Source organism: Apodemus sylvaticus, chromosome 19 (genome assembly GCF_947179515.1).
Source record: "Apodemus sylvaticus chromosome 19, mApoSyl1.1, whole genome shotgun sequence".
NCBI lineage: Eukaryota > Metazoa > Chordata > Mammalia > Rodentia > Muridae > Apodemus > Apodemus sylvaticus.
The window spans coordinates 17851100-17878040 of record NC_067490.1 but is presented as its reverse complement, the minus strand read 5'-3'; the positions used below and the strand labels follow the sequence as shown (position 1 = coordinate 17878040).

At 43.5% G+C, this 26941-nt stretch overlaps 1 protein-coding gene across 9 annotated transcripts in view; it reads left to right on the top strand.

Annotated features, from left to right (window-relative positions):
* Positions 1 to 26941, top strand: part of Ank3 (ankyrin 3) — a 600128-nt gene that overhangs the window by 358274 nt on the left and 214913 nt on the right. For 8 of the 9 annotated variants that reach the window (XM_052163460.1, XM_052163459.1, XM_052163463.1 and 5 more), the window contains 3 exons: positions 24545 to 24646; positions 25003 to 25101; positions 25280 to 25378. In XM_052163460.1, coding sequence (XP_052019420.1) covers positions 24545 to 24646; positions 25003 to 25101; positions 25280 to 25378 — 300 coding nt within the window. Of the gene's footprint in view, positions 1 to 1035; positions 1159 to 24544; positions 24647 to 25002; positions 25102 to 25279; positions 25379 to 26941 lie in introns of those variants that run through there. The other variant, XM_052163457.1, reaches the window with a different exon arrangement.

The following is a 26941-nucleotide window of genomic DNA, read 5'->3' as shown; positions in this document are numbered from 1 at the left end:
TATTAGCTGTACTACGACTCGACACTACTGATCTTCATGACTGTTACCCCTGCCCCTAAACACACACTCGCAGACCCCTCCCCCATAGTGCGTTTCCCACTGAACACCACCATCAATTTACTGTGTGAATGTGATTTTTATGCTGCCCCACACTAGCTTCATCAAGGCCAACTTTATTTTCTTTCGTCTTCTGATATTCTGTATCTAACCAAACCACCTTATAGTTTAGAATAGTGTCTAGCCAGCACTTAGTAGGCTCTTTGTAAACATGTTTCACACGAGCAGACCTACACTGGGAGGAATTCCCAGAATCAGAGCCCACCAGACATTTTAACTTCTTGCCTCAAAGAGGGCAGGAGGGGACCAAGTTAGAACGAGATAGAACAGTAATGCCACTCTGATAACAATAGACTTTTGAGCCCTCCCTCCCCTTGTACCAAGTGCACCCATGTGACATTGTAAAATGTCACCCATGTGTTGTGTCCCCAAACCTAATAATCTGAATGGAGTCATTTACTAAGTTCCCCCACCCCCAAATGACCAGAGCATTGAGTCAGTATTTGTCACCCGTGTACCCATGTTCTCACACATATTCTGCTTATCAGTACAGTTAATATAGAGAAAGAGAATAGAAGTTCAAAAGGAGCCATGGTGACATGCAGGCTAATGGGACACCAGAGCCACAGAGCATGGTGACATTGTCTCTGGAAGGGGCATCGGAGCAGGGTGCAGAGACAGCTGCAGAGAAGCAGGCAACAGAAGCCAGCTCCCTGAGAGAGCGAGCGACTCCCGGCAGCCGGGGCACAGGACCCAGCTGATTAGCTTGCTATTTTCAGAATTCCACATATCAGGACTAAGTACTCTGGGCTTGGCTGCAGGCCACAGATATGGTAAGTCCTCAGTGGATTCTGGGAGATACTACACAGCTTGCAAGGCTCCCTGCTCCTGTCTGACCCCACCCCTCCATTTAAATAGCCACTTCTCTGGCCAGCTCCGGTTTCCTTACTAGGAGGCCGGTGGGGAGACTTCTTTACATTTTCCAAGGCAGCTATTTTTAGACAGGATGTTCTGCCCCAAGTGTTAACTAATTGAGTTATCAGGTTTCGTATTTGGCCTCGGAGAATGGCAGTGGAAGAGCCAGAGGGCTTCCCAGAAGAAGTAAGCGTTTAACTGCTCCTAAATTAGTGGGGTTTCCCCACTTGTGGAACTGTTGCTTTGCCCTAACTGATTGTATCCGTAAATCTATGTATGTATGTTACTGGGGAGGGGAGAGGCAGATCTGTTACTACAAGGTGTGAGCTCAGGACATGTAAGACGTCCATTCTATGTTGCTGGGACCTGGACTCGAGGTATGTTTTGCCTGTGATGGAATGTGGAGTGTGTCCTGGAGCGACCCGGCTTACAAGGATGGAAGTAGATGTGTGGTTGGGGACAGGGAAAAGCTGGTGAAGGCGAAAGTGTGAGCGGACTCCTTAAGCCACCCGTCAATCAAAATAAATCTAAAGGCATGCGAATGCAGCTTTTGTGGTGTGACAAAAAGAGGGACTGAGAAACTTCACAGTGGGAGGAGGATAAAAGTTTAGCTTGGAAACTCAAATAAACGCGGGGCAAGGTTATCGCTGAAGGCTGGAAACAGTTATGGAAATGTTATCTCTGATCTGGCTGACACACGTCTAGATAAATGTAAGCGATGTCGTTGACTGACTTTCAAGAGCGGACATAAATAAGCCGTTTTTCTCCTTACAGGATGCTACTCTGAAAAGGCAGGGGGGGGGGGGTGGGTGTTTGGTTTGTGTGACTACAACTTTGAGGTGTTTGCTACTAGGCGATGTACAAGTTGCTAAGATGGCCATGCCAGGAAGGGCTGTGCGGGATGTCCTGTATCTACCTCCGCTCTTCAGTCAGAATAATTTGCTCAAGAACACTTGTGCTTCCGACAGAGTGTGGGGAGGGGAGTGGGGGAGGGAGAGAGAGGTGATTTACTATGAGCACATCAAATCCCGGGCACAGAGTGAGCATGTCAGTTATAACAACTATAACAAAGATATATATCTTGTTTGATATGGAAATGGGAAGATGGCTACTTATTCAGGAAATCAGGCATGCTGATGGTGTGGAGAAAGGAACTATCATTTTACAGTGTCAAAAAAAAAAAAAAAAGAAAAAAGGCAATCTAGAGAATTCTGCCACGGTTTTAAGTGGATTCAGGTGTCATCTGGGTACGCTTCAAGACTGAGATCTCTTCTCTGCAGTATTAACCCTCAGTGACCTTTGGGAAGTGTAACCACATTACAGCTAATGGATGGCATTTTAACCTCTAAGGGCCTCCGCCAACATTCCGTGAGCCTCAGACAAAGACCTTTTCAAAGGAAGCTTTGAAATTCATCATAATATAGCTGTGCACTTGGTAATGCACTAGGGACAGGAGCGTACTGACAAGCATTCCACAAAACCTTGTCACCCTGAAAGTAATCAACTTACCAAAAAAAAAAATATGAGCTATGGTGTTGAATTCAGGTGTGTGTTCTGCTGGGCGCCTTACAGAGCAAAAGCTTTCTATACAGAATCAAAAGTTACTCAGCCCTGGCTTTGAGAAGTACAAAATCATGAGATCTGAGCATAAATGTTATAACAAGTGTTAAAGAATGAGTCCTTTGGGCTTGAAATTAAAACACGATTGGGCTTGAAATTAAAAATATCTAAGACCTAAGAGGAACGCCGGGTCAAAGTTAGCATATCTGTTCTGTTTCATGTCAGAATATATCAGCTCAGCGGTGAAAGCACCCGACCCCAGCCCATATGCGCAGAATTTTTCTGTTTTGGTAGGCAAGCTGTTTAAAAAAAATGTGTGTAATAAAACGACAGGCTGAATTTGAAGTCCCCATGCCCTGAGCGGTGTCTCTGGAAGGGTACTGACCCGACACAGATCACAGAGAAGTCCTGTCACAGCAGGACACAGATGATGCTGGACCCAGCTCCGCTGGAAAAGGAGAAGGAACCCTTCCTTCCTCTCCAGGCTGCTTCCTGCCTGATGTGGATGGAAGTGTGAACCGTTTGTCTACATGAGCTGCTCTATGGAGAAGGTCCTTGCTAAGAGGGTATAGTATAGACTTCGTAAGCGTTTGCCGCTGCCGGGCTCGCCGCTGATTCTGTTCCGTGTGTGGCCCCCACTGTGGTGGGGAGAGGCTTAGGTATGGGGTTTATGTTGGGGAGATACTGAGAGGGATTTCATAACCTGTTTATTGAGAGATTTGTAGCACAGGCGTAGACGGGTGCCTTTACTAACGCTAGAAACAGCCTCTCCGCGTGTGCTTTTAATCAACTCCATGTGGGAGAATTAGCTTTGGCATCAACGACTGCTGGAAAGTTAAGTCTTAAAACTTGAGCCCTCGGATAGTGCTCGAGAATAAACGCCCTTCGATAAAAGGAGTGTAAATCACTTGTAGTGTGGACTCTCGAAGCAGCTGCTGGTAAAAATCCTTTTAAGGAATTCTCTCAAAACCCTAGGGGAAGTACCCTACGGTATCAGATGGGAGTTTTTAGAATTATTTGGTTTTATGTCTTTCAACTCTGATTTCTTCTGTCTTGCGTCTTTTTTTTTTCCAGTTATCCATAGAATACTAATCGCATGATCAGCTGGTGACAGGAGCTCTCATTTTCTTGTTGATGGTTTTTACTTCAGGAAAACAGGGACTAGTAGGATGATTCATGGAGTCATGTAAGATCTTCAGGGACCTTCCTTGATCCATTTCAAGAAAGATACCTAAAACTTGTCTTTCATTGCTGAGACTGGAGTTGATTGTTTTGAGATGAAAGCATTTCGTGACATAGTAGGTCCAACACTTATTTATCATCAAATAAGTTTATTTTGATGATGGTATGATAGTGCTATAGATTTGCTTCATAATGCTTATTTGCTTAATAAAAAATGAAGTTAAACTAATATATATAAACTAAAAGAGATCTGAAAATGACTTATTTTGTAAAACTTCTCTATGCTTTTTTTTTTCGTTTTTAAATTTTTGGGCATAAGGAAAAAAGATAACCTTGAGAACATTTCATCCAAATTCAAAGTATTTGTGTTTATGTTTTCTTTGTACCAGCAAGCGCTGGAAATCAACATTAAACTGTGCCACCCAATTAGAGTACGGATAAACAGATGTCAGGAGATTACATAACATCAATTTCAAAGTTTATCAAGCAAACATCTACAGCGACCAATGAAACATACAGATTTGTAGTGAATAAGTCCCTTTAGGAGTCTCTTTACACTTGTGGTAGCATTCATTTTGGGAAAGTAATTTTGTGTTGTTGGTACTGTGGTGATTTTTGTTTGCTTGCTTGTTTCTCTTTTTCTTTAGCCAAGGGATATGTAACTTTTGACAAGTACCAATCAGTAGCATTAAAGCCATTTTGCAAAACTGGGATGCACTTTCAAATTCAGTTCTAGAATGTTTTACTCCTTGAACTCATTATTCTTGTATCTTATTGATCCACATGTTTCTGTAAAAGTGTCACATTTTTGAGTCCACTTGGATAGATTGTTAAGATAAATCCTTGTTAAACATAGATTCTATTTGGTCATCCCTTGATCGCCACAGCAAACTCCTATTAAGTTCTCAGGCTATGCTTGTGGGGATTTTAATTCAGCCTCATCTCTGAAGAGTACATGCTCACATACTAGAGACTAGACTTCTAAATATTTGTAAATGATTTCAAGAGAAAAATCTAACCAGATAAGGGTCCACCTCAGTGACCAAAGCCAGCCTGTTAGTTCCAGTCTGGAAGTTTCCAACTGCGGGATTAGTTACCACAATTGTGTTTCCGCACCAATGGTGTGGTATCCATTGTGAAGACCGTTCATGCGTTTCTCTGCAGAAGCAGCTCCCACAAAGTGAGAATTGTAGATATTCCCATGTTCTTTCCAGGAACTTTGGTTGGGGACACTCTGAGGACAGTGGTTTTTTCCTGGGGGGGGGTGCAGTGTATAGAGTCTGTGTTTTGGAAATCTGTGAGCAGGACTATCAAGAAGACAGACAAACCAGAACTAAGAAGGGACCTCTCTGCACTGTGGAAAATAGCAGTGACTCAGTTGAAGCCTCAGTTCCTCACTTTATTGTGCCTGCTGCTCTCTTAGGAGCTGTTCTACCTGATAGCACCAAGTCAGTCATAGAGAAACAGTGCTGTAGACCCACCGCTTTCAAAGTGTGGTTGCAGAACGGGTAGATGACCCTAAGACCCTTCAAGAGGAAGGCTTTCCTGTTCTGCTTGAATTAACAGCTTGAGGTTGGTATCCCCCTCAGTCTTCTGCCATAGCAACGCAAGTAGAATATAAGCATCCACCTGCCTTCTCCTGCCAGACCTTACGACATTTACATACCCTTAAAATAAGAGCAGTCTTTTTGCCTGTAATCCCAGCATTCTGAGAGGCAGAGACAACCTGGTCTACAGACTGAGTTCCAGGACAGCCGGGGCTATACAGAGAAACCCTGTCTCAAAAAAACCAAATCTAAGAGCAGTCTTTAAGCCTTCTTTATTTCAGAAATAAATATACATATATAATTGTTATTTTCCCATAACGTGCATCTGACGGTTCCAGGTAATAGTGTTGCCTTTGCTATTTGAAAATATGTTAATTTAATTTTTTTCTGGTCTTATTTTCCTGGGTATCATGAATGATAGTTGAGAACAGACAGGGCCCCCTGAGACAAGTAACCTCAAGGGATGTGGCTGTAGATACATTGCCTAGTCAGCACTGGCTGGTTTTATGCTCAGCTCAGTTGCTAAGAAGCATTATGCAAATTAGGTCAGGTTCATGGATACGGTTCCTGGGTGGATAGTGATAGCCACTTTAATGGTCCCAACCAATCACTTCAGCATGCAAGCTATAAGAGATGGCTTTATAGTTACAGTGGATAGTTCACGGTGATCAGGGATTCCTTTTGCGCTGTTTCGTTTGTACCGGCCCTTTGAGGTTAGCAGTTCTGGGAGCCGAATCTTACAGCTGTTTTTACTTCACAGTGAGGGTCTGTTATGGTTTGAATTCGCAGTCTGGTAAGATCACGTCACTTGTGAGTCGAGGAGCCAGGTTTGAACCGAGGCCTCATGGGTACAGAGCCTAAAGTCTGAAATGGCTAAGCAAGCAAATGATGGATTAGCCAAGCGCTCACCGTACATGACAGAGTAATTCTGAACTAGTTCATTTGTCTTCATCCTGGGGCAGCTCCTGAATGTTGGTCTTCACTCCCAGTATGTTTTGTAGCGCATCTACCTGTTAAAATTGCAGTAACCCTCTGCTACATATGCAGCTGGAGCCATGGGTCCCTCCATGTGTACTCTTTGGTTGGTGGTTTAGTCCCTTAGAGCTCTGGGGGTACTGGTTGGCCTTGATCAAAGGGAGGAGAGGCCCTTGGTCCTGAGAAAGCTCAATGCTCCAGTGTAGGGGAATGCCAGGACAGGGAAGCAGGAGTGGTGAGCAGGGGGAGAGGGGATATGGGATAGGGTGTTTTTGGAGGGGAAACCAGGAAAGGGGATAACATTTGAAATGTAAATAAAGAAAATACCTAATTAAAAAAAACAGATTCAAGCTGAAAATAAAAATAAAAATAAAATAAAATAAAAAAAACCATACAGTAACCCAAAGTCATCTACCATCTTATAACTGTTCAGACCTACAGTTTTCAATAACCTTTCCAGCAACCAAGATAAACCACCGTATGGATAGGATAAACTCTTCTTTTAAATGTTTTACTTTGTATAGCAAAAACCAAAGCAAAACAAAACAAAACAAAACAAAAAAAAAAGCTATCTTTACTACATGTTTTCCTTGGTTCATTCCATACATATTTGCTAATTTAAATTTTTTTTTTACTGTATTTAATGGAAAACTGTAAAGTTTCCTTTTCAAATTTTAACCAAGGAAAGGATGGATGAATTGAGATCCCCAAATCATTCCAGGTTTCTGTCAGACACTTGTCTAATTTCACTTACTGCTTCTTGGAATCCATTTTTATTCACAGTTCTTGCTCAGGACATTATCATATAGTGAGAACTTATTGAGGGCTGTGGATGTAACCCAGGAATCAAGTGCTTTCCTCAGCTGGGAGGGGTCCTGAGTTCAATCCCTCCCCCCCCCCCCCCCCCCCCCCGAACAACAGCAGAACCACACTTTCCTCACGGCATCGGCGTCTTTAGCACAGACTTTTAAAATCGTCTTATTAACCATGGTTGGACACAGAACTGAAAAGTTTTATAGACATCCTGACTTGATCACCCAACATTGGGTATGTGTGTTAAATTATCACCTTCAACCTCAGGAATTATTAAAATTCAAATGGGAAGAACTGTGACAAATTGAGTCTCCTCTCAGTAGACTCATAAAACAGGAATGGTGTCGTTTACCAACAACCCCAGCTGCACCAGCTGGTGTGCACAGTTTAGCATGATCAATTCAGGAAGCCTTCATCTCACGAGCTAACATCCCCCTCCCCCTCTCCCTCCCTCTGGTGCCGTGTGGCTCACCCTTCAATTCCTCCTGGCCTTTGGTGTCCAGGCCTTTAATTATCTAACTAGGAATCCAAGTCCGGTATACTGTCATTTCCTGGCTGATCTTACCACAAAGGGTGTTATTTATGGAGCACAAGTCAGTATTTTCGTTGACGATATTAGGCCTGACCCGCGCTTAGAAACAAAATCATCTGTGATCTTAAAAAAAAAAAAAAATTTTTTTTTCAAAAAGAACTCAAGAATATGTTCATCTCCTCGAGTAAATGGGTTTTTTTCCCTCCGTCTACCTAGCCCAGTTTTAGCGTATTGCTGTTTTGAGTTGCTAAGTTTGAATTGGTCCCTGGATTAAATATTTTAGGACATGTGCCAAGAGCTCCCACTTAATAAGGATCCGGAGGTTTGAGCTTCTCAACCTGGGTTTGATTCTCAATATGCAAAATAAATGGAAAAGTCCCAAGCAGCGGACATACTTATGTAATCCCCCACGCGGAACAGCAGACGTTGCTTCCAAAGTGGATTCTGAGTGCCTGCACTGTCCAGGAGCGTAAGGGGGTAATTTTCGAAGCCTCTGTTTCTGTTTTGCTAATCCATGGAATAAATTCATATCTGTCTCGTTAACAAAGACCTCCAAGTTTTGATTGCATGATTCTCTCCTACTTCGTTTTCTCTTTAAAAGCCAGACCTGTTCACCATTGTCATATTGTCACGTGAGGAATAAGCAGATCCTATTTAGACCTAGATAAGTGACTTGTGCTCACTAGGCCACAGGAAATGACGTGGATTGTCCTTTGCAGAAAGGGAATTTGGATCAGTAGAATTTGGAAAGCTCATCCAGATGACAGGCCCAAGTGGAGGGTGCAGGGGGAGGGGAGGTCGGGAAGGGTGGGGGCGGGGAAGTTCGGCCAAGTCATTCTACTAATTTACACTGTATGGTAGTGTTGTCTTCCGGTAGCATGCAGGCTGGAGAAAAGCACTAAATCCTTGTTGGCCAGTTACTTTCATGCTGTTGTGATCAAATACTTGACAAGAAGCAACTTGGTGGGAAAGGCAGGCAGCTTAAGTCTGAGGTGGCTGCACACACTACTGCCTCTGCAGTTCTGAAGCAGCCAGTGAGCTAGCCTTCCAGTGAGAGACCCACTTCCTTCAGCGAGACTCCGCCCCCTAAAGCTTCCATGACCTTACAAAACAGTGCCCCCTGCAGGAGACTAAGAGTTCAAGCACGGGTGCCTGCAGGGGACATTTCGTATTCAAATCATAGCTCCATGGAACCCAAGGGCCATTTTGATTGATTTTTCTTTCCTTCAGTTTTCTGGCCATACAAAAGACAAGGCGTGGCGACCTTTACTTACTTCAAGAAGTAAAATGTGTTTAAAAAAAAAAATAGAGTCATACATTTTTGTTCTGCAACAACAAGCTACTAGCTGACACTGAATCATTAGTGTGTCGAATCTACCGGTTTTGAACTCTACACTCACTATTTAATAAACAATATTTAATACACTCACTATTTAATACTTAACACACTCACCATTTAAAAAACAATATTGAAGTGGGTCGAGGCAGGACCTAGTACACTAACCACATTGTAAATAAAGACTTCATGATAGAGACCTTATGTTCCTTGGGGGATGGTAGGACCTCGTGGCTCCAGACAGCCATATTCCCTGGGACCCAAGGAAGCATAGATTCTGTATCTGATACTTTGCAGGTTTCCTCTAAGTCACAGGCAAACAGGACATGATCATGTGAAGAAAACCAGAGACAAAAGAACCAGATGATAACCATGGCAATTCTAAGTTTGAGGCCAGCCTGGTCTACAGAGTAAGTTCCAGGACAGCCAGGGCTACACAGAGAAACCCTGTCTAGAAAATAAATAAATAAATAAATAAATAAAATGAAAGAACTAAGCAGGGAAAAACTGGCCATGAGAACAATTAAGGTCCCATGACTCTGCTGTTCTTCCCAACAGACAGGAAAGGATTTGGGTCTCACATTAATACTTGGGACCCCTATCATCTACCTCATGTATAGACTGTGTCAGTGTTAGCTGCTGTCTTCTTCCAGTTCCCACTGCATTCTCATTTGGGAAAAGAAATTCCCTGAAATAAAGGCAGTCACCAAAAGGATTGAGTTTCTTTGTGTGTGTTTAGATAAAGAAATTCTCCACCTGCACTCTTTAATATCAACTGTCAACTGGAGGGATCTGGGATCAGCCAGGAGACAAAGCACTGGCTGTGGCTATAAAGGAATTGTCTAGATCAGGTTAATTGAGATGGAAAGGGACACTTTAGCTGTGGGAGGCACCATCCCATAAGTTGTGGTCCTCGGCTGAATAAAACAGAGAGAGTGAACTGAGCCAGTGCTAATTCTCATCTCCCTCGGCCCTCCGATTGTAGATACAATGTGACCAGCTGCCTCGGGTTCATGGCCATGTCTCCAGGGCTCTAGTTTCATTCCAAAACAAAACAAAACAAAACAAAACAAAAAAAAAACAAACCTAAGGGGGGGGGGAGAGGATTTATTCCACCTTGAAATTCCAGGCTACTGACCATCATAGAGGGAAGTCAAGGCTGGAACCTGTTGGTGGTAGCCCTGTTTGCTATTTCCACATCTTTACCTCAGATGGAGAAATGCACAGCAACACTGCTGCTGGCCCACAGGCTGTTTTATTCTCATCTATACAGTTCTGGCAACACCTGCCTAGGGCTTATACTGCCCAGAGTGGACTCTCCAACCTCAACAATCAAGACAACCCCCCATCCCAGACCAATCTAACCCATAGGCCAATCTGATCTAGGCAATGCTCCAATTGAGGGTTTTTTTTTCTTCAGGTAATTCTGTGTTGTATTAAGTAGACAGAGTTAACCAAGGCATCCACCATAATGGATTGAACCTTCAAACTGTAAGCCAAAGTAAACCCTTTGACCCTTAAAGGTGCTTTTATCTGAATATCTTATCACAGCACCAGGAAGGTAAGTCCTGAGCTCTGACTGATCTGTGGAAGATGTTTCTTCTTTTGTGTGACTTAACACCTCTCTTTCTTCCTTTGTGTGAGTTAACACTTCTCTTGTGTCTGTTTGTTCCCAAAGCTAAAACATGCCCAAGCTCAAGTCTGGTAATAAACCTATCTGCCAAGTGTCCTTCTATGGTTACTTTTTAGCCTATTGATATAACCGGTTACATATCAGATTAAGTGTAAGATTTAAGATTAGGGTATCCCTTTTGTATGGCTTCACCCTTATACAAGTACAGACAAGCTTGTCCTGTACAAAAATACCCTTGAATGGAATAAAGTAAATGGTTCCTGTTAAGGTTAAGGTTCACAGATCCCTTAAATGAGTAGCCACATCTATTTTCCCAGTATCCTAGCCACCGCAGAACTTTGATTAACATTGTTACAGTCTTTGACAAATTGGAAAATTCCCAACTCACTATTAGTCATAGGAGTGGTGTCTGCATCCTGAAGGTGTCGGGTCATCTGATCGCATCATTGTATCAATTCCTAAAGGTTACTTAAGTATCCTGGTAACATAAGGATGACTGTTCCCAAAGCCACTGCAGCATCTCATAACCTCCACTGCATTATGAGAACAATCGAGGTTTCAAGTCAAAATGCTTTGAACTTCCACTAGCATAAATCAAGACAAAATGCTTCTGAATTGACCTCATAGAATTAAGATGTTACTCTTCCTTTGGTATACTCTATCCTTTGAAATGAAAGTAAACCACCATCTCTCTCTCTCTCTCTCTCTCTCTCTCTCTCTCTCTCTCTCTCTCTCTCTCTCTCTCTCTCTCTCTCTCACTGTGGTTATTTGTTGGCCTTTGCTTTGAGACATGGTCTCACTATATAGTCCTGACCTTGACCTTGGGATGTTCCTCCTACACTAGTACATCAGTCTTCCAAAACTTGTGATTACAGGAATGAGCCTTCCTGCCCAGGCTGGAAATTGGCACCTTAATGACACATAAATTTTAAGATCAATTTGAATCCTGTTCTGTAACCAGTGCCAACTATATGTTGAAAAACCTTGGAGAATAACTTACCCTTTACCCACCCACCCCAACCAATACCCCAAAGGTTAAAAAAAAAAAGGTGTCTATACTTTTATTTCTAATCTGGCTCTAGTTAAAAGCTCAGAGGTCAGCATACTGAATGAGATGGAAAAAAAAAATCCCTTGAGGCTAAGATACTGGCTCTTCCCTTTGAGGTAAACCAGATCACAGATCACAGTAAACAGAGGACAGGTGGAGTTTATCAGAACGTAGCATGGGCAATCTCTTCAAAACACTGCCTTTGCAAAAACAATGGCCTATACCAGTGCCTTGTGTGCTTCTCTTAAAGACAGCAGTGGGATATTGTTTTGCATTCAGTTTGAAAGGAGGTCCTTTGCACAGATGCTCAGCATGTTTGAAATGTGCAACAGCAGGGCCAGTCTGGCTGAGGTCCCAGTGTGAAGACAGTAGCCATGCCTCACGTGTTAGGGGACAGTGGCCTCATTTCAGAGAGGACCTGAGGTTCCTTCCAGGCAGAATCCTAGCAGACAGGCAAGCCGTGTGGCTGTCACACAAATGCACGGATGCAGCTTTGGATGTGAGCTGGCTTGACAAAGAGGATTGCTCACATAGATAGCCTTTGGTAGCATTGCCCACACTCATTAAGTAACTACCCACTTCCTTCCCTTCGTCTTCTGACTGATTGATGGGCAGAGTGCTGGCTTGTTTCCAGTTACTAGATAGCAATTAAACAGCGTAAGCAGCTCCGATCATTCAAGGTTCCATCAAGCCCTGTTCCATCAAACCCTTGCCAGGGGACGATACTTTAAAAACTCTCTTGTATTGAAGACCTAGGCCCCACTTCCAAGCACATGCCTTACAAAGAATTGTCCTACCTACAAGTAAGTGTCCCTTGAGCTGAGCAGCAACTTGAAAGGCCAGCAAGGCACTGGAAGACCAGGGTTTTACTGGCAGGCATGAATGTCACACTTGTGTGACATTGTTTGAGACTGTGCAATTGTTGGCATTCTTTTGAACTTAGTGGAAGTCAAGACCACTGGAGGGAAAGAGATCTGGAAAATATCACCCAATGTTTTACACTCCAGACTCTGGAGACTGAATGGTCACTGTGTCTGTGTGTGTGTGTGTGTGTGTGTGTGTGTGTGTGTGTGTGTGTGTGTGTCCAGTGTGTGATTCAGCTCCAGTCTTGTTAGGGAGAGTAAATAGCCATTTAATTTTGATGTTACCTTTGTTCTTTTGAGTCGTGAACCTCGCCGTTTAACCCAAGCCAGTCTTGAATGTCCAAGCGTCACGCTTCAGGTCTCCCAAGTGCTGGGGCTGTAAGGTCACAGGCTGTATCGTGTAAGATTACATGCAACATTCTTTGTGTGATGTGATTGGCAAGGGGTGCTGATCCACAGCTGACCCCAGAGCCTTGGTCACAGAAGGACAGAGTCTCCACGAATTCAACTTAGCTTTGGTGAAGGACATCACACTCTAAATCAGCACTGGCCTGTGCTGCAAATGGCTTCCCAAGTGCTGCTAAGCAGGCTGCCCCGCTCTGAAAGGCTTTTCTTGGAGGAGAACAATGTATGTATCTGTTATTTTATTCATCAATAGAATTTGGAACAATAAGAGAGGCCCATAATCCTTAGTGTCTTGGTATGATTTTATTTTGTCTTTGAAAAGCAAGCCATAAAATAGTGGGGGAGAATGAGGACACATAAACATGAAATATTTTTAAAAGCTAAATATTTGGGGCTTAAAATTTTATACCTCTTCCTCTCTCTCTCTTTCTCTCTCTCTCTCTCTCTCTCTTCCCCCTCTCTTTCTCTCTCTATGTTTGAGTATGTGTGTGTGTGCATGAATGTGTGTGTGCATGAACATGTGTGTTTTGAGGCAGAGCCCAAGTACTGAGATTAGAAGTATGCACCATATCTAGCTAAGACCTTAATATTCCTCTACGTGCATTAAAAAAACAAAAAACAAAAACAAAAACAAAAACCTCCAAAATACCTCTTACACTCCTTGCTTTTCCATTCAGGTGTCTTCTCCCAGCTCTGCAGCCTGGATTAGCACATATAACTATATTTTTATGTCAATTTTAGCAGGCACATGGTTCTATACCTTTGTCTAAGGTCTGTGTATATACAGTCCATGTTCAATGCTACATTAATGTCCCTGTGGTAGAGACCATCTGACCCGTTCACTTTCTCTGTAGTGGAAACACACCCTGCCCTTTCCTTCAGCCTTCTGGACACAATTCAGTGTGAGCGGCAGTCCCCTACCTGTCCAGTAGCTCGGCAGAATGTACTCTTTCTAACTGCTGCATAGCACCGCTGGTTAGCCTGGCTGGGTGCATTCGTCCCCCAACACACCCCTCCTTCTCCTCACCAGCAGTTTACTTCCAACTTCTATAAGATCAGCTTCAAATAAACCCACACATGAGTGAGGCCGTGCGGCGTGTATCTTTCTCCGCCTGTCATGTTTCATTTAACATCTCCAGGTTCATCCGTGTGCCTACACTGCAGTTTTTTTTTTGTTTTGTTTTGTTTTTTTGTTTTTTTGGCTGAGTAGGATTCCATTGTATATATGTACCTTGTTTCTTTAACCTGTTTCTCCACTGATGGAAACTCAGGTTGATTTTATGTCTCCTATGAATATTGACAAAGCAGTATTTGAATGATTAAATGATTCAGAGTCCCTGGTCCTTGGATGTGTGTTAGGCTCAACTAAGCTATCTTTGTCAGAGCCTCTCATCTTAGAAAAATGGAGTCTCAGCCAGGCGGTGGTAGTGCATGCCTATAATCCCAGCACTCTGGGAGGCAGAGATAGCTGGATTTCTGAGTTCAAGGCCAGCCTGGTCTACAGAGTGAGTTCCAGGACAGCCAGGGCTATACAGAGAAACCCTGTCTTGGAAAAAAAAAAAAAAACCCAAGAAAAATGGAGTCTCTATCTCTGGGATAGGGCATCTCTCTGTCTCTCTGTCTCTGTCTCTGTCTCTGTCTCTGTGTGTGTGTGTGTGTGTGTGTGTGTGTGTGTGTTGAGGGGAACCTTGAGACATGGAAAGTTGGCAATATGTTCTCTGTTGTTTACACTGTCAACTAATTGGGATAATTCGAAGGCTATATGCTGACTCTCCTCAGAACCCTCCAGAACAGAACCAGATCAGAACAGCTTCCTAGCTTTGAGATGAAGTTATATGTGCTTTTTCGGGCACTGAAGCACTTCCCTGCATCTATCTCCCTTTGCTTCTTCTTTACCAGAGAGATTGTCCTTTCTCCTTCTAGAACTTATGTAATCTTCCTTTCTTTTTCTCTCTTTGCCAACCAAGCATCACTCCGAAGTCCTGCTTCCTCCCCTGGTTTCTCCAGTCGCACGTCTGAGTTGCGGGAACAGGTGTTTCTTGACTCATCGCTGCAGATTTATTTGTGACATCTCTTTGTCTGTGTGACTGCACCCTCAAGCTTGAGGCTAAGGACCAATTTCCAATAAGATTTCAGTCTCTCCTTATGGGATAGTAGCTAGTACTTAAGCAGAACAGACAAGATGCTGTAGGGGTCCAGTGAGAACAAGGGATCTAGCCCAATGTTTGTCTGTGATAACGAATGTGAGGCCTTTGAGCTGGGCCTAGGCTTTCTTTGTGAGTCTGCTGGAGAATCCTCTTGCGAAGGACATATGCAGCAGACTGATAAACCTCCTTAAAGGACAGATGGTTCTGGATGAGGCTGCAGTGTTAGGGGACTGTGAGGGCCAGTCCAGGAATGATACATTGTCTAGGGTGCCTTCAAGACAAATGTCCCTGTCTTATCTCAGATTGGAAGTATGTGTTTGGGGCAGGTTTTTAAGGACCTTTGGAATTATTTCATTGAATGGATAGAAAGCATTGAGAGATGCTGAGTTAGAAACAGAAAGCTTTTGTCAAAGGAAATTTATCCTCCAAGACCAATGTCAAGGCAGATAGAAGCATATGCCATTGGATTGACGTTAAAGGTGGGCATGAAGAATGGCTCACTGAGCTTTGGTTCCTCCCGTCCCTGACACCATCAAGGTATAGAGTTCCCGATCTCAGAGCCATAGAGATCCCAGTCTGAAAGCCACTGATGTCGACAGGGTGGGCTTGTGATCCTGCATTTCGGTTCTTGTTGATTGCTTATCAGCTGTTTCCTGTGACAAGATACTCAACTTGTGAAACTTCTGCATCTGTAGGAAAGATTCTTTTCTTGGTTAAATATGTAAGAAAGTCAGTAAGGTAGCTCAGTGATGAATTGAATTCAGTTGCCAGACCTATATAAAACTGGAAGGAGAGAACCAACTCTACAAATATGTCCTTTGACCTTACACCCACACATCAGACCCTCTAATGCCTCCATATATGCATCATACAGACATACACTAAATAAATAAATAAATATATTGAAAGCTAAAGCAGAATGACTGGTAACTATGAAAATATAATTAATAATATATCATAGGAATATATTAAAAGTGCTTTGTGATGTCCCTGTCACAGAACGCCTTCAGTAAAGTGCAGCTGTTGACTCTGGTATGACTTGCTAAGAACTAGAAATGATGTCCTGGGAATGTGTGAAGATTGTTCCACACTTCTGACAAATTAAATTATTGCACTTGGTGCTTTATTGGTTGGATTGGTTGATTTGTTGGCTGGTGGCTGGTTGGTTGGTTGGTTGGTTGGTTGATTGATTGGTTTGTTAGTTGATTGGTTGGGTATTTGGTTGGTTGGTTGATTGGTTGGCTGGTCGGTTGGTTGGTTGATTGGTTAGCTGATTGGCTTGTTGGTTGATTTGTTTGTAGCATGTTAGTTGGCTGGTTGGTTGATTAGCTAGTTGGTTTGTTGATTGGTCAGTTTGTTAGTTGATTGGTTGGCTGGTTGGTTTGTTGATTGGTTGGTTTGCTAGTTGATTGGTTGGCTGGTTGGTTGGTTTGTTGGTTGGTTGGTTGGATGGATGGTTGGTTGGTTGATTGGCTGGTTGGTTTGTTGATTTATTGGTTGGTTGATTGGTTGGTTCTTGATATTTGTGATCTGGTTATCCTATACCAAAAGCTTGATTAGTCAAGCAACAGAGTAAATGGAGGATAAGAAGAAACTGGGTTTATTTCCAGCTGCAGAGAAAGTCTAGTCTTTGGGAAAACAAAACAAAACAAAATCAGCCTTTTGAAGACCTGCAGAGGTCAAACATTATCTGGAAGCAAGAACCATGTAGTTGCATGAACACAGTGTAGAGGACAAATCCTAGGATATGTCCAGGAGCCCTACTCTATGGAGAAGCTCCACAGTACTTATACTGAACAGCAATGGCAAAGTGGACAGGAGATAAACTTGTCAAAGGGAAAATACAGGAAAAGCCTGCCTGGCTCCATTTTAAACAAAACAAAAAGGAAAGAAAGCTGTCTCCTGAGGATTGTAAGCCTCGAGAATCTCTCCTATCATTACCAGTTTGAGATAAAAATTCACTTGCTTATCCAGAAGATGAGTAAGTCTAAAGGCAAGCATTTGTTTTCTAACTCCCCCTGGGTTGGTAGAGCCTGGCAGACATAAGTTCAGGTTCCTCTTGAGTTATGGTAGCATTGACAGATGAACTAAATAAAATATCGCCAAAATGGGGACTGGAGAGATGGCTTAGTGTTAAGAGCAATGACTGCTCTTCCAGAGGTCCCGAGTTCAATTCCCAGCAACTAGATGGTGGCTCACAACCAATTGTAATGGGATCCAATGCACTTTTCTTATGGATCTGAAGACTATGACAGTATCTGCACATATATAAAAATAAATAATTCTTTAAAAAAAAACAAGAGCCATTTCTAAGAAATATGAGCTCCCAATCAGTAATTTCAAATCAGTATGTTGGTACATTTGCTTTGTTGGTTTAATTTTTTTTTTTTTTTTGAGATATGGTCTCACTCTGTAGCCTTTGTTTGACTCAAATGCAGAGCACTCCTTCTATCTGAGCCTCCCAAGTGCTGGATTTGTGGACACGGAACACCACACACAGTTCATAGTTGTGTGGAATCCCACTCTCAGGACAGTGACCCACAGCCTAGACTCCAGTGAGAGAATGCTCGATGGTTTTCATTCCTTATTAATACACTGTGTGCCACGGCAGGTCACCTGTCCTTACCTTTGCCCTTGAGTGCCTCTGCAAAGTGGGCTAGTCATTCTACCTACTGGGCTTATCTCCCAGGATGGACAAAGCGAATTTTTTTTTCAAGTCATGTGGTTTAAAGTAACAGGGCTTTGCTTTCCCAAAGGTCAGAAGACTCAAGGGCCAAAACCAAGGTGTGAACAGTGGCAGCTGTGTGACATCAAGAGCCCTGCACGGTTACACCTCTCCCGAGGATTGTAGGGGAAGATGCTTCCCTGGGAACTGCTGGTGGCTTTAACCAGGGCACCGTGGCTCCCCTTTCTGCCTCTGTCCTTGGCTGGCTGTCTCTTGTTCTTCAGTGTGTGTTCTTACCATTATCAGGATGCTAGTAAGAGTTAGAACTCACTCTGACTGTGTCCTTATCAAACCAGACCTATCGCCAAGGTTCCTACTTCCTAATAAGGCCATATGCTGAGGACACGGTAGACAAGAATCTTGTGGGGGGACGCCATTCTGCCTTCTTTAGCACCTCATGGAAGCATTGTGAGAACTGGGTCTATTCTGAAGTGCTTATGCAAGTAGCATATATAGTATATATATACTATATAGTATATATAGTATATTATAGTATATAGTATAGTGTGTGTGTGTATATATAGTATATTATAGTATATAGTATAGTGTATACACACACACATATATATATGTATATATATATGTATATACATATATATATATGTATTAGGCTGCAATGATGCAGCAACTGAGTTAACATGACCACTTGTAAGGTGCTTTGCATATCATTGAGGGTTTTAAGTGTTGCACACTACTGAGACTGGCACCCAGCAAACCGTCTTTGTAGGCACCGGACTCTACCAAATAGCGTCAATATCCTGGGGCAGGCAAGGAGGCCTAACTAGTTCATACTAATATGTGCTTCAGTCCCTGCAGCTAGTTCCTTGACAGGAGACCCCTTATTCCCTTCCTGTCCAAAAGGATGGTCAAGGAAACCAGATCTTAAACTATGTCAAAAGAGATTTTCAGCTTCACATTGTTCCTTTGGGCGACTGAGGGAAAGCCAACACCGCCTGCCTGTTCGCATTCAGCTCTGATTCCTGTCTCTATGAGCGTCATTCTTACCTATGTGTCTAGCGGCCTAGGAGACCCAGGCTTCTCTTCCTGTCTGCATTCCCTCCGTGGATTTTGTCAGCTGCCATCTTTAGATGCCTGTTTAAATATAACACGTGAAGGGGCATTGTTCAGATAGGATAATCAAGACTTGAGAGAAAGAGGGGGGGGAGGAAACAAAGAGAGGGAGGGAGAGAAGGAAGGAGAAAAGAAAGGAGGAAAGAGAGAAGAGAGAGAGGGAGGGAGGAAGAAAGGAAGGAAGCAAAAAGAGAGGGAGAGAGGAGAGAAGGAGAGAGGGAGGGAAGGAGGAAGGAAGAAGAAAAGAAAGAAAGAAAGAAAGAAAAAGAAAGAAAGAAAGAAAGAAAGAAAGAAAGAAAGAAAGAAAGAAAGAAAGAAAGAAAGAAAGAAAAAGAAAAGAAAAGAGAAAAAGGAGAGAGGGAGGGAGGAAGGAAAGAAGGAAGGAAGGAAGGAAGGAAGGAAGGAAGGAAGGAAGGAAGGAAGGAAGGAAGGTGTGAGCCTATAGCCTATGTTAAGGATAAGTCTGGTTATTTGAGGAGACAAGAGTTTAAGCAGGATAGTGAACCTACCATAGAGTGGTGTGGAGCTTCTAAATGCCAAGAAAACAATGATACATAGGCATGACAGAGGATCCAGACTTTATAACTAAGTGGCATTTTTCATGTCTAAGAGGCTACAAAAAGCTACCTACAATCAGCAAAAATGCTACAGTGTTTAACTTGGGTGTTTTTCCCGGCTAGCCATGTGCACTATAGCACTTTCTTAAAACACAAAAGCAGGGAACCCCAGGTCCCCCTCAGTGTCGTCTTGATCACAAGGGTGAGGTGAACCACTGGGAATTCTCCAGGACACTGCGTTGCTAGGATACTGCGTTGCTAAGATACCGTCCTGCTAAACCCGGGATGTATGGCAGGCTACATAGATCCTTTCCAACTTAACAATATTTTCAGCTTATGATGGGTTTATCAGGCCTTGGCATCAAGTTCAGGGCCAGCTTTTCTACCCTGCTGCCTATACAAGGTGATCTGGAAGAAAGCAAAAGATACTGAGATGAAGGTGAACGTTCCCTCCTTCGTACATGCCAAGTAGTGGCGCGGCAGCTCTGTGCTCACTGCAGATGTGAGGTAGGCTGTTGTACCAAGTCGCCTTCAGATGGTTGAGAGGGGAAAAATGAGGCAATCCTTCAACTTAACTAAGTCTGTGTCCCGAGTTGTCATTTGTCTTCAAGGCTGTTTTTGTTCCTGTGTTCTGGCTTCTCCCCTCATTAACCACCCTCTCCAAGCTGGTTGCTCTCCTGTGACAGCGGCAAGGGCGTGACCACATGATGAGAACAGTGACGGTAACTGTTGTCTATTCCTGAGCTTCCTGGTGTTCTGAGGCTGTGAATAAACCAACTGCAAAGAACCGCGGTCAGTACCAGGGTCTCTCAGTAAAGGAAGCAGTTGGAAGGTGTGCACTGGAAGGGTTTTATTTTATATTTGTTCGTTTCTTTGAGGTGGGGTCACACCTGCCGTTGTGTAAGTGTGGAGGTCAGGCAACAACTGCCGGGAGTTGGAACTGAACTCACGTTGTCAGGCTTGGTCGCAAACCTATCTAACTGTCCCACCAGCCCTACTAAAGAGCATGTCATCAATACAGTATAATTTTCTTCAATAGGAAACAAAACCCTCACCTCTCAAGATACATAAAATGGGGTATAAATTACATATACATATGCATCATGGAGGGCCCTCCCATGGTGTGCAAGGGGCATTGTTTCCAAGATACCCACCCCCACCAATCCCAAGGTCCTTGGTACCCTAGTGCCTTATATAAAATGGTATATAGTATTTGCATAGAACCCTTGCATAGCATTCACATGCTCCAGATGGATACTTATCGCTAATGTCACATGAGTGCCGTGTAAGTACGGTTTACATTAGAGAGTCATGATTTGCCAAACCCACAAACACTGTCCAGCATACACAGTGCAAAATAGTATGACACCCTTGAACAGAGGTTGGCCATGTGCATTACCTGAAGGAAAACAGTTGGTAGCTTGCTACTAGTCTCATGAGAATCCACACCTCAGATAGGTTGGAAAAAAAGAAAAAGAAATCTATGATTAAAAGAGAGTTGTCTTAAACTAGTTGTGTGTGTTTTGCTTTAGAATCTTGGGAAGACTTTTTTTTTTCTAAAGGAAAATGGGCCACATACAGAATTGCCAGATCTTTTTTAAATCTGGAATCAGTTCAGAGGCTCCTTTCCTTGAATTCTCACACCTCCTTTTAGCCTCCTGAGCTGCAGTTTTTAGCTTCCCAAGACAGAATCCAAATGCATAGCTCGCTGCACTCCTGCCTCCTGCAGCTGAGACAGGGCGGAACGCAGGCCCCGGCTGATGGCGACTGGGTCGGCACTACAGCACAGCCTTTCCATGTGCACACACCTACAAGCCATCCGGCGGGCACAGGGGTCAGTCAGAGGTTAGGGTCCAGCGAGCTGTCCTTTTGCAGCTGGCTCTGTCTGAACTTAAAAAGCCGAACCTCCTCACAGTAGAACTTACGCACTGCGGTTTTTCCTTAAATCCCTGGGAATTGTTTGACTGATCTGAACTCTAACACACACATTCACTCCCCCCTCCCCTCCCCCTTTCCCCTTGTCTACCCTTCCCCCTCTCTCCTTATCTACCCTGTGTAGATGGCCTACATGCTTAAGGCAACATCTGATTTTCTTTTCTTTTCTTTTCTTTTAGTAATTAACTAGTATTGACTAAATTCTATGAAAGCAGTTGATATATAGTGCTATTTAAGAATAAAGACAAGCCACAGAATAAATAAACTCACCCCTATACACCTGTACAGCTACATAGGTCCATATATGTGGATAAACAGGACAGATCCATCTATCTTGGGTTGAACTGGGTTGATGTGTGTGTGTGTGTGTGTGTGTGTGTGTTAGAGCTTATATTATTGCAATGAAACACTGTGACTTGGTAAAGCAAGTCGAGAAGGAAAGGGCTTATTTAGCTTACACTTCCAGATCATTCTCCTTCATTGGAGAAAGCTAGGGCAGGAACTCAAGCAGGGTAGGAACCTGGAGGCAGGAGCTGATGCAGAGGCCATGGAGGGGTGCTGCTTACTGGCTTGCTCCTCATGGTTTGCTCAGCCTGCTTTCTTATAGAAGTCAGGACCAACAGCCCAGGGATGGCACCACCCACAACGGGCTGGGCCCTCCCACATCAGTCACTAATTGAAAAATGTCTTACAGCCGGACCTTTTGGAAACCTTTTCTCAATTAAGGTTTCCTCCTTTCAGATAATTCTATTTGGGGTAACAAGTTGACATCATAGTCGCCAGCACAGTGTGTGACAGTTAAAAGGAGAATATTAACTTTTATTTTATTTATTTTATTTTATTTTATTTTTATATATAACTTTTATTCATCACCAAAGAAGCCAACTGTGGTGGTTTGCTAGGAATGGCCCCCATAGACTCATGTGTCTGAACGCTTGGCCAAAGGAAGTGGCACTATTAGGGGGTGTGGCCTTGTTAGAGGAAGTGTGTCACCATAAGGTTGGGCTTTGAGCTCATATATGCTCAAGCTATACCCAGTGTGGCACACAGTCTCCTGCTGCCTGCAGGTCTGGTGTAGAACTCTCAGCTCCTCCAGCATCATATCTGCCTGCACGCTGCCATGCTTGCTGTCAAGATGATAATGGACTGAACCTCTGAAACTGTGAGCCAGCCCCAGTTAAATGATTTCCTTTATAAGAGTTGCTGTGGCCATGGCATCTCTTCATAGCAATAGAACCCTAAGGCATCAACTCTCTGATAGTACTAAAGTGTTCTCCGAACACCCTGACTCTGTCACAGTGTTTCATTTCTGGTGGACACCATCTTGTCCATCATCTCTGGTGGTTCATCTTGGGGTCATGGCAGTGTCCCAAGCCAAATTGGGTGGCTGCAGCTGTTATTGCCACAGAAGCCTCTTCTATTGTTCTAAAAGTAACATTGATTATTAGTTATTTCTACATAATGTATGTATTTATTGATTCAGTCACAAAACCTTTACAGGCACCTGAATGTCCAGGTTGCTGTTGGTTAAAGGGAAATAGAAGGATGATGGATGTCACACACAGGGTCTCCTCCTTGCATATGGCAACCCAAGAGGGTTCAAGATTGACACCTCCTTAAGGCTATAGTTTTGAAATAAGGAGTTTTATTTATTGACAGCTGCTTTTTTCCCCAGAAGGGATGGCCCTCTGGACAGATGGCAGTTCTTCTAAGAAGGTGTCATAAGGGATATTTCCCTAACATGTGGCTCACTGTGAGATAGGGGAAGGTGACAGGGATCCTGGGGGCAGTGGCCTCTCTTTGGGAGGTCTCTAACAAAGCAATGCTCACTTATTTATGCCACAGAACCAATGACTCTGGCAGGCTGGAATTTCCTTCATCTTGGCTACCGTGCAAGGCTTGAATGGGTGCTCCTGAAAGCCCGCCATCTTGGTGGTTTTCCAGGCTCATGGTTCCTAATCTGCCCCTGTTTGTTACAGAGGGGTTTATGGTTCTGTGTGGGGAAAGGAGGATGGGTATTTTAAAACCTATGCTTTTGTGTCATGAGCACCCAACACTAGGTGGAATGGATGCACTAGGGAGCACCAAGCATCTTGGCCAGGGCTCACAAATGGAGAGAGATTTGACAAAGGCCTTTGAAGGAGATGGTCCCTATGTGGTTAGAAGACATAGTCTTCTTAGAAGCCTTTTCTTGCATGGTTGTGTTTGAACTGGTAGGGAGATGTTTCTGGATGCAGCTTTAGGGAAACCTACTCTGGCTTGCGATGCACTCCTCCATTTTTCAGGCTCATCTTTGCTGATGTTTCTTTCCACCACTGTGCTGTCCTCTCTTGTTGCTAGTGGCTTTCCCAGCCTTTGTTCGCATTAGAAATGGGTAGTGTTCAGAGAGTGAGCCATTTGTCTTGTTTTCTGCTGTGTTTAGATATTGGATGCCGCTCCTGAGAGAGTTCTCCAGGCTGCAGCCTCAACTTAGCTTGAAAACATGTAGGAAATCCATACATTGGCTGCATGATTTTCATGTGGAAAAAACATAGCCTTAACATGGGATGGGGTCCCGCTCTTAACACAGGATAGAGTTCCATTGTCACCGTGGCGAGAAGTTAGCAACTGAAAACAGCAGTCCGCTGAGGCAGTGTGAGACCCGGAAATGTGCTCCTTGCTTTAGGAAGACTGGCTGCAATGAATCTGTGAATATGGAATAGGTGGTGAACTTCTGGTAGAGCAGCTGGGTCTTCATAATGTGATAATGGAGCAGTTTCCATGGAGATTGTGCATTGACCTAAGGTGGTCACATCTCATTAGAAATTATCAATCTCAATGCAGAATAGGTTGGGATATCTCAAATGGGATAAATTGGTGTGCTTGAAATGTTTTTCTGAGTGTGTGTGTGAGTGTTTGCCTGCATGGCAGTGTGGGTATATGTTCGACGTGTGCCTGGCACCCACAGAGGCAAGAAGGAGGCATTGGATCCCCTAAAACTGTTACAGATGGTTGTGAGCCACCTTGTGGGTGCTGAGAATCAAACTCAGGTGCTCTGTAAGAACAGCCAGTGCTCTTCTTAACTTCTGGGCCAAAGAGTTTGCCCTATTCTCTTGACGTATTAGAAAATGGTATAATGTTTCCATATAAAACAGTCCAATGCTTTCCTCCTGTTTTGTGCCATTGGCTGGGTATAGCTGGGTACTGTACATGGGCACATTGGCCAGCCTTGTCACCACAATGTTTTTTCTTCTTTCTTCTTAGTCTGATGCCAACGCAAGTTACTTGAGAGCAGCTCGGGCAGGGCACCTGGAAAAGGCCCTTGACTACATCAAAAATGGAGTGGATGTCAATATCTGTAACCAGGTTGGTTGTGGTTATTGTTACGGTTTGGTATTTTCGCTAAAGCTAACGGGTTCCTTAGAACTTCCATTAGCTATTGACAAGATCTTTCTCCACTTGTCAGGAAGTTGGTTTCATTGTTAAATTTTGTCCACCCAATGTTGTCTGGCTAAGTCTCCGTCAAAGGGATGCCATTGGGTGACCAATGACTGACAGTAACGGGCCACCCTCCCTAGTTTTCACATTTCATTTCCGCTCCACATTTCCATGCTGCGCACGCATGGGGGACACCAGAGAGGGGGTTATCTGAGGCGCATGTGGCAGCCTGTGGACTGTTGAGAACCTTGTTTTCAGTTCACTCTCATTTCTCTTTCCATCAGAATGGGTTGAATGCGCTCCATCTTGCTTCCAAAGAAGGCCACGTGGAAGTGGTCTCTGAGCTGCTGCAGAGGGAAGCCAATGTCGATGCAGCCACAAAGGTCAGTGCCATGGGCTTGGTGCCTCTGGTGACACTTGTCCGGGTCTGTAAAGGGGTCAGCCCTCCGTAAGAAGAAGGGTACCATTCTCGAGAGCTGCTCATCATCTTCCTCTTCTGTGCATCACAGAGGCACTGAACGACGGGCTATGAGCTCATGGGTCTTCCCTCTCATTTCACAGAAAGGAAACACAGCCTTGCACATCGCATCTTTGGCCGGGCAAGCGGAAGTGGTCAAGGTCTTGGTTACGAATGGAGCGAATGTCAACGCACAATCTCAGGTGAACCTACAACCCTATCGCAAAGGACTCTGACCAGTATTTACCAATAAGACTTCTGGACCAAGCGTTTGCTTGAGTTACACATCAGCTAAGGGCACATCCCTTGCAGGCCTGTTTTATGAGGTAGTTGTCAGAGTTCCTAGGGTTTAAATGTATCTTCATTTACAATTTGTGTTACGAGAGGTAGAATTTTCAACCGTGGTCCACCTGGGAAAGGTCAGTCTACAAAAGGCTGTGACTGGCAGTCACACACAAATGTTCAGCAGATGTTTGAAATGGGGTCTCTTACACCGTTTTATGATGATGTCTAACTTGGGTCCACTCTCAGTGTTGCTAGTTTACATAAGAAATGAGGAAACGTATAAATAAGAAAAGGCTTCTGGGTTTTCAGGGTATGTGTTACTTTATTCGTTAGGCACTGGCAGGGGAGGTGGCAGGGGAGAGGGGGGACTCATTAATCGCTGTTTACTGAGATAGAATTGTTGTTTTCTGAAACAAAATGCAAAACAAAAGAAAACAAAAACCAAGACATTTTAAAAGTCCTCAAATGTTAAAATGTTTTGACTATTTGTGCTGAATATAAGTCCTCCTGTCATCTGTAGACAGTCATATGAGGTCCTAGAGAAAGCATCATAGACTACCTGCTATTTTAATCTTAGTCTTTGAATCTAATATATATATATATATACATACATACATACATACATACAACACACACATCTATCTTTTGTACTTTACTGGTTTAAAAGAGCAGGCACTCATCATCCAATCATTGACATTAGAGTAGCATCCACCCATCAAAGGCTGTGCAGCAAAGCAGACATCTTGTTAGGCGGCAGCGTCCACAGAGCACTGCTGTAGACCATTTTAATTCCAAACCAGGGATTCAACTCCACCTTTGACCATTTAGTTCCCAGATATAAGACACACACAGCCTTTATATTTACAATAAAATTATTATATTTATTTATTGTGTGTCCATGTGTCTTTGCTCTCTGGGGGAGGCCAGAGGACAACTTGGGAGCGTGAGCTCTCTCCTTCCACCATGTGAGAACTGAGGTTTGAACTCTGGCCATCAGGCTTGGAGGTAATTGGTCTAACTCAGTCTCCCAACGACCCAGAGCACACTTCATTTCTTATTTAGTTACCCGATGGCCTTTTGGTTTCTCTGTTAAGTGTGCTTGGCTCATTGTCTTTGGGTGTCGTTGGCTGATGAATCTCCTCTACATGAGACATCTGTAGATTCACCTTGTCTAAGAGTTTCAGCCCTAGCGACCATCAACATCAGGGAAGTCAACACACTCTGCTCACAACTGCAGGGTCCCTCGGTCATTCGCTCCCCTTTCTTGTAACTTCCCTGGATCTAGACTCTTGCTCCATTGTCTGTGACAATCACTTTGAATAATAATGCTTTTCCAGAAAGGAACCATCTAAAATTAAAGTTTAGCAAATATACTTTCAAATATTAACAAGCCAACCGCAAAAGAAAATGACACACATGTGCTTTAAATCTTTTCTTTTCGTTACATATATTTGTGTGTGGGGAGAAGCCATGTGTGAGCT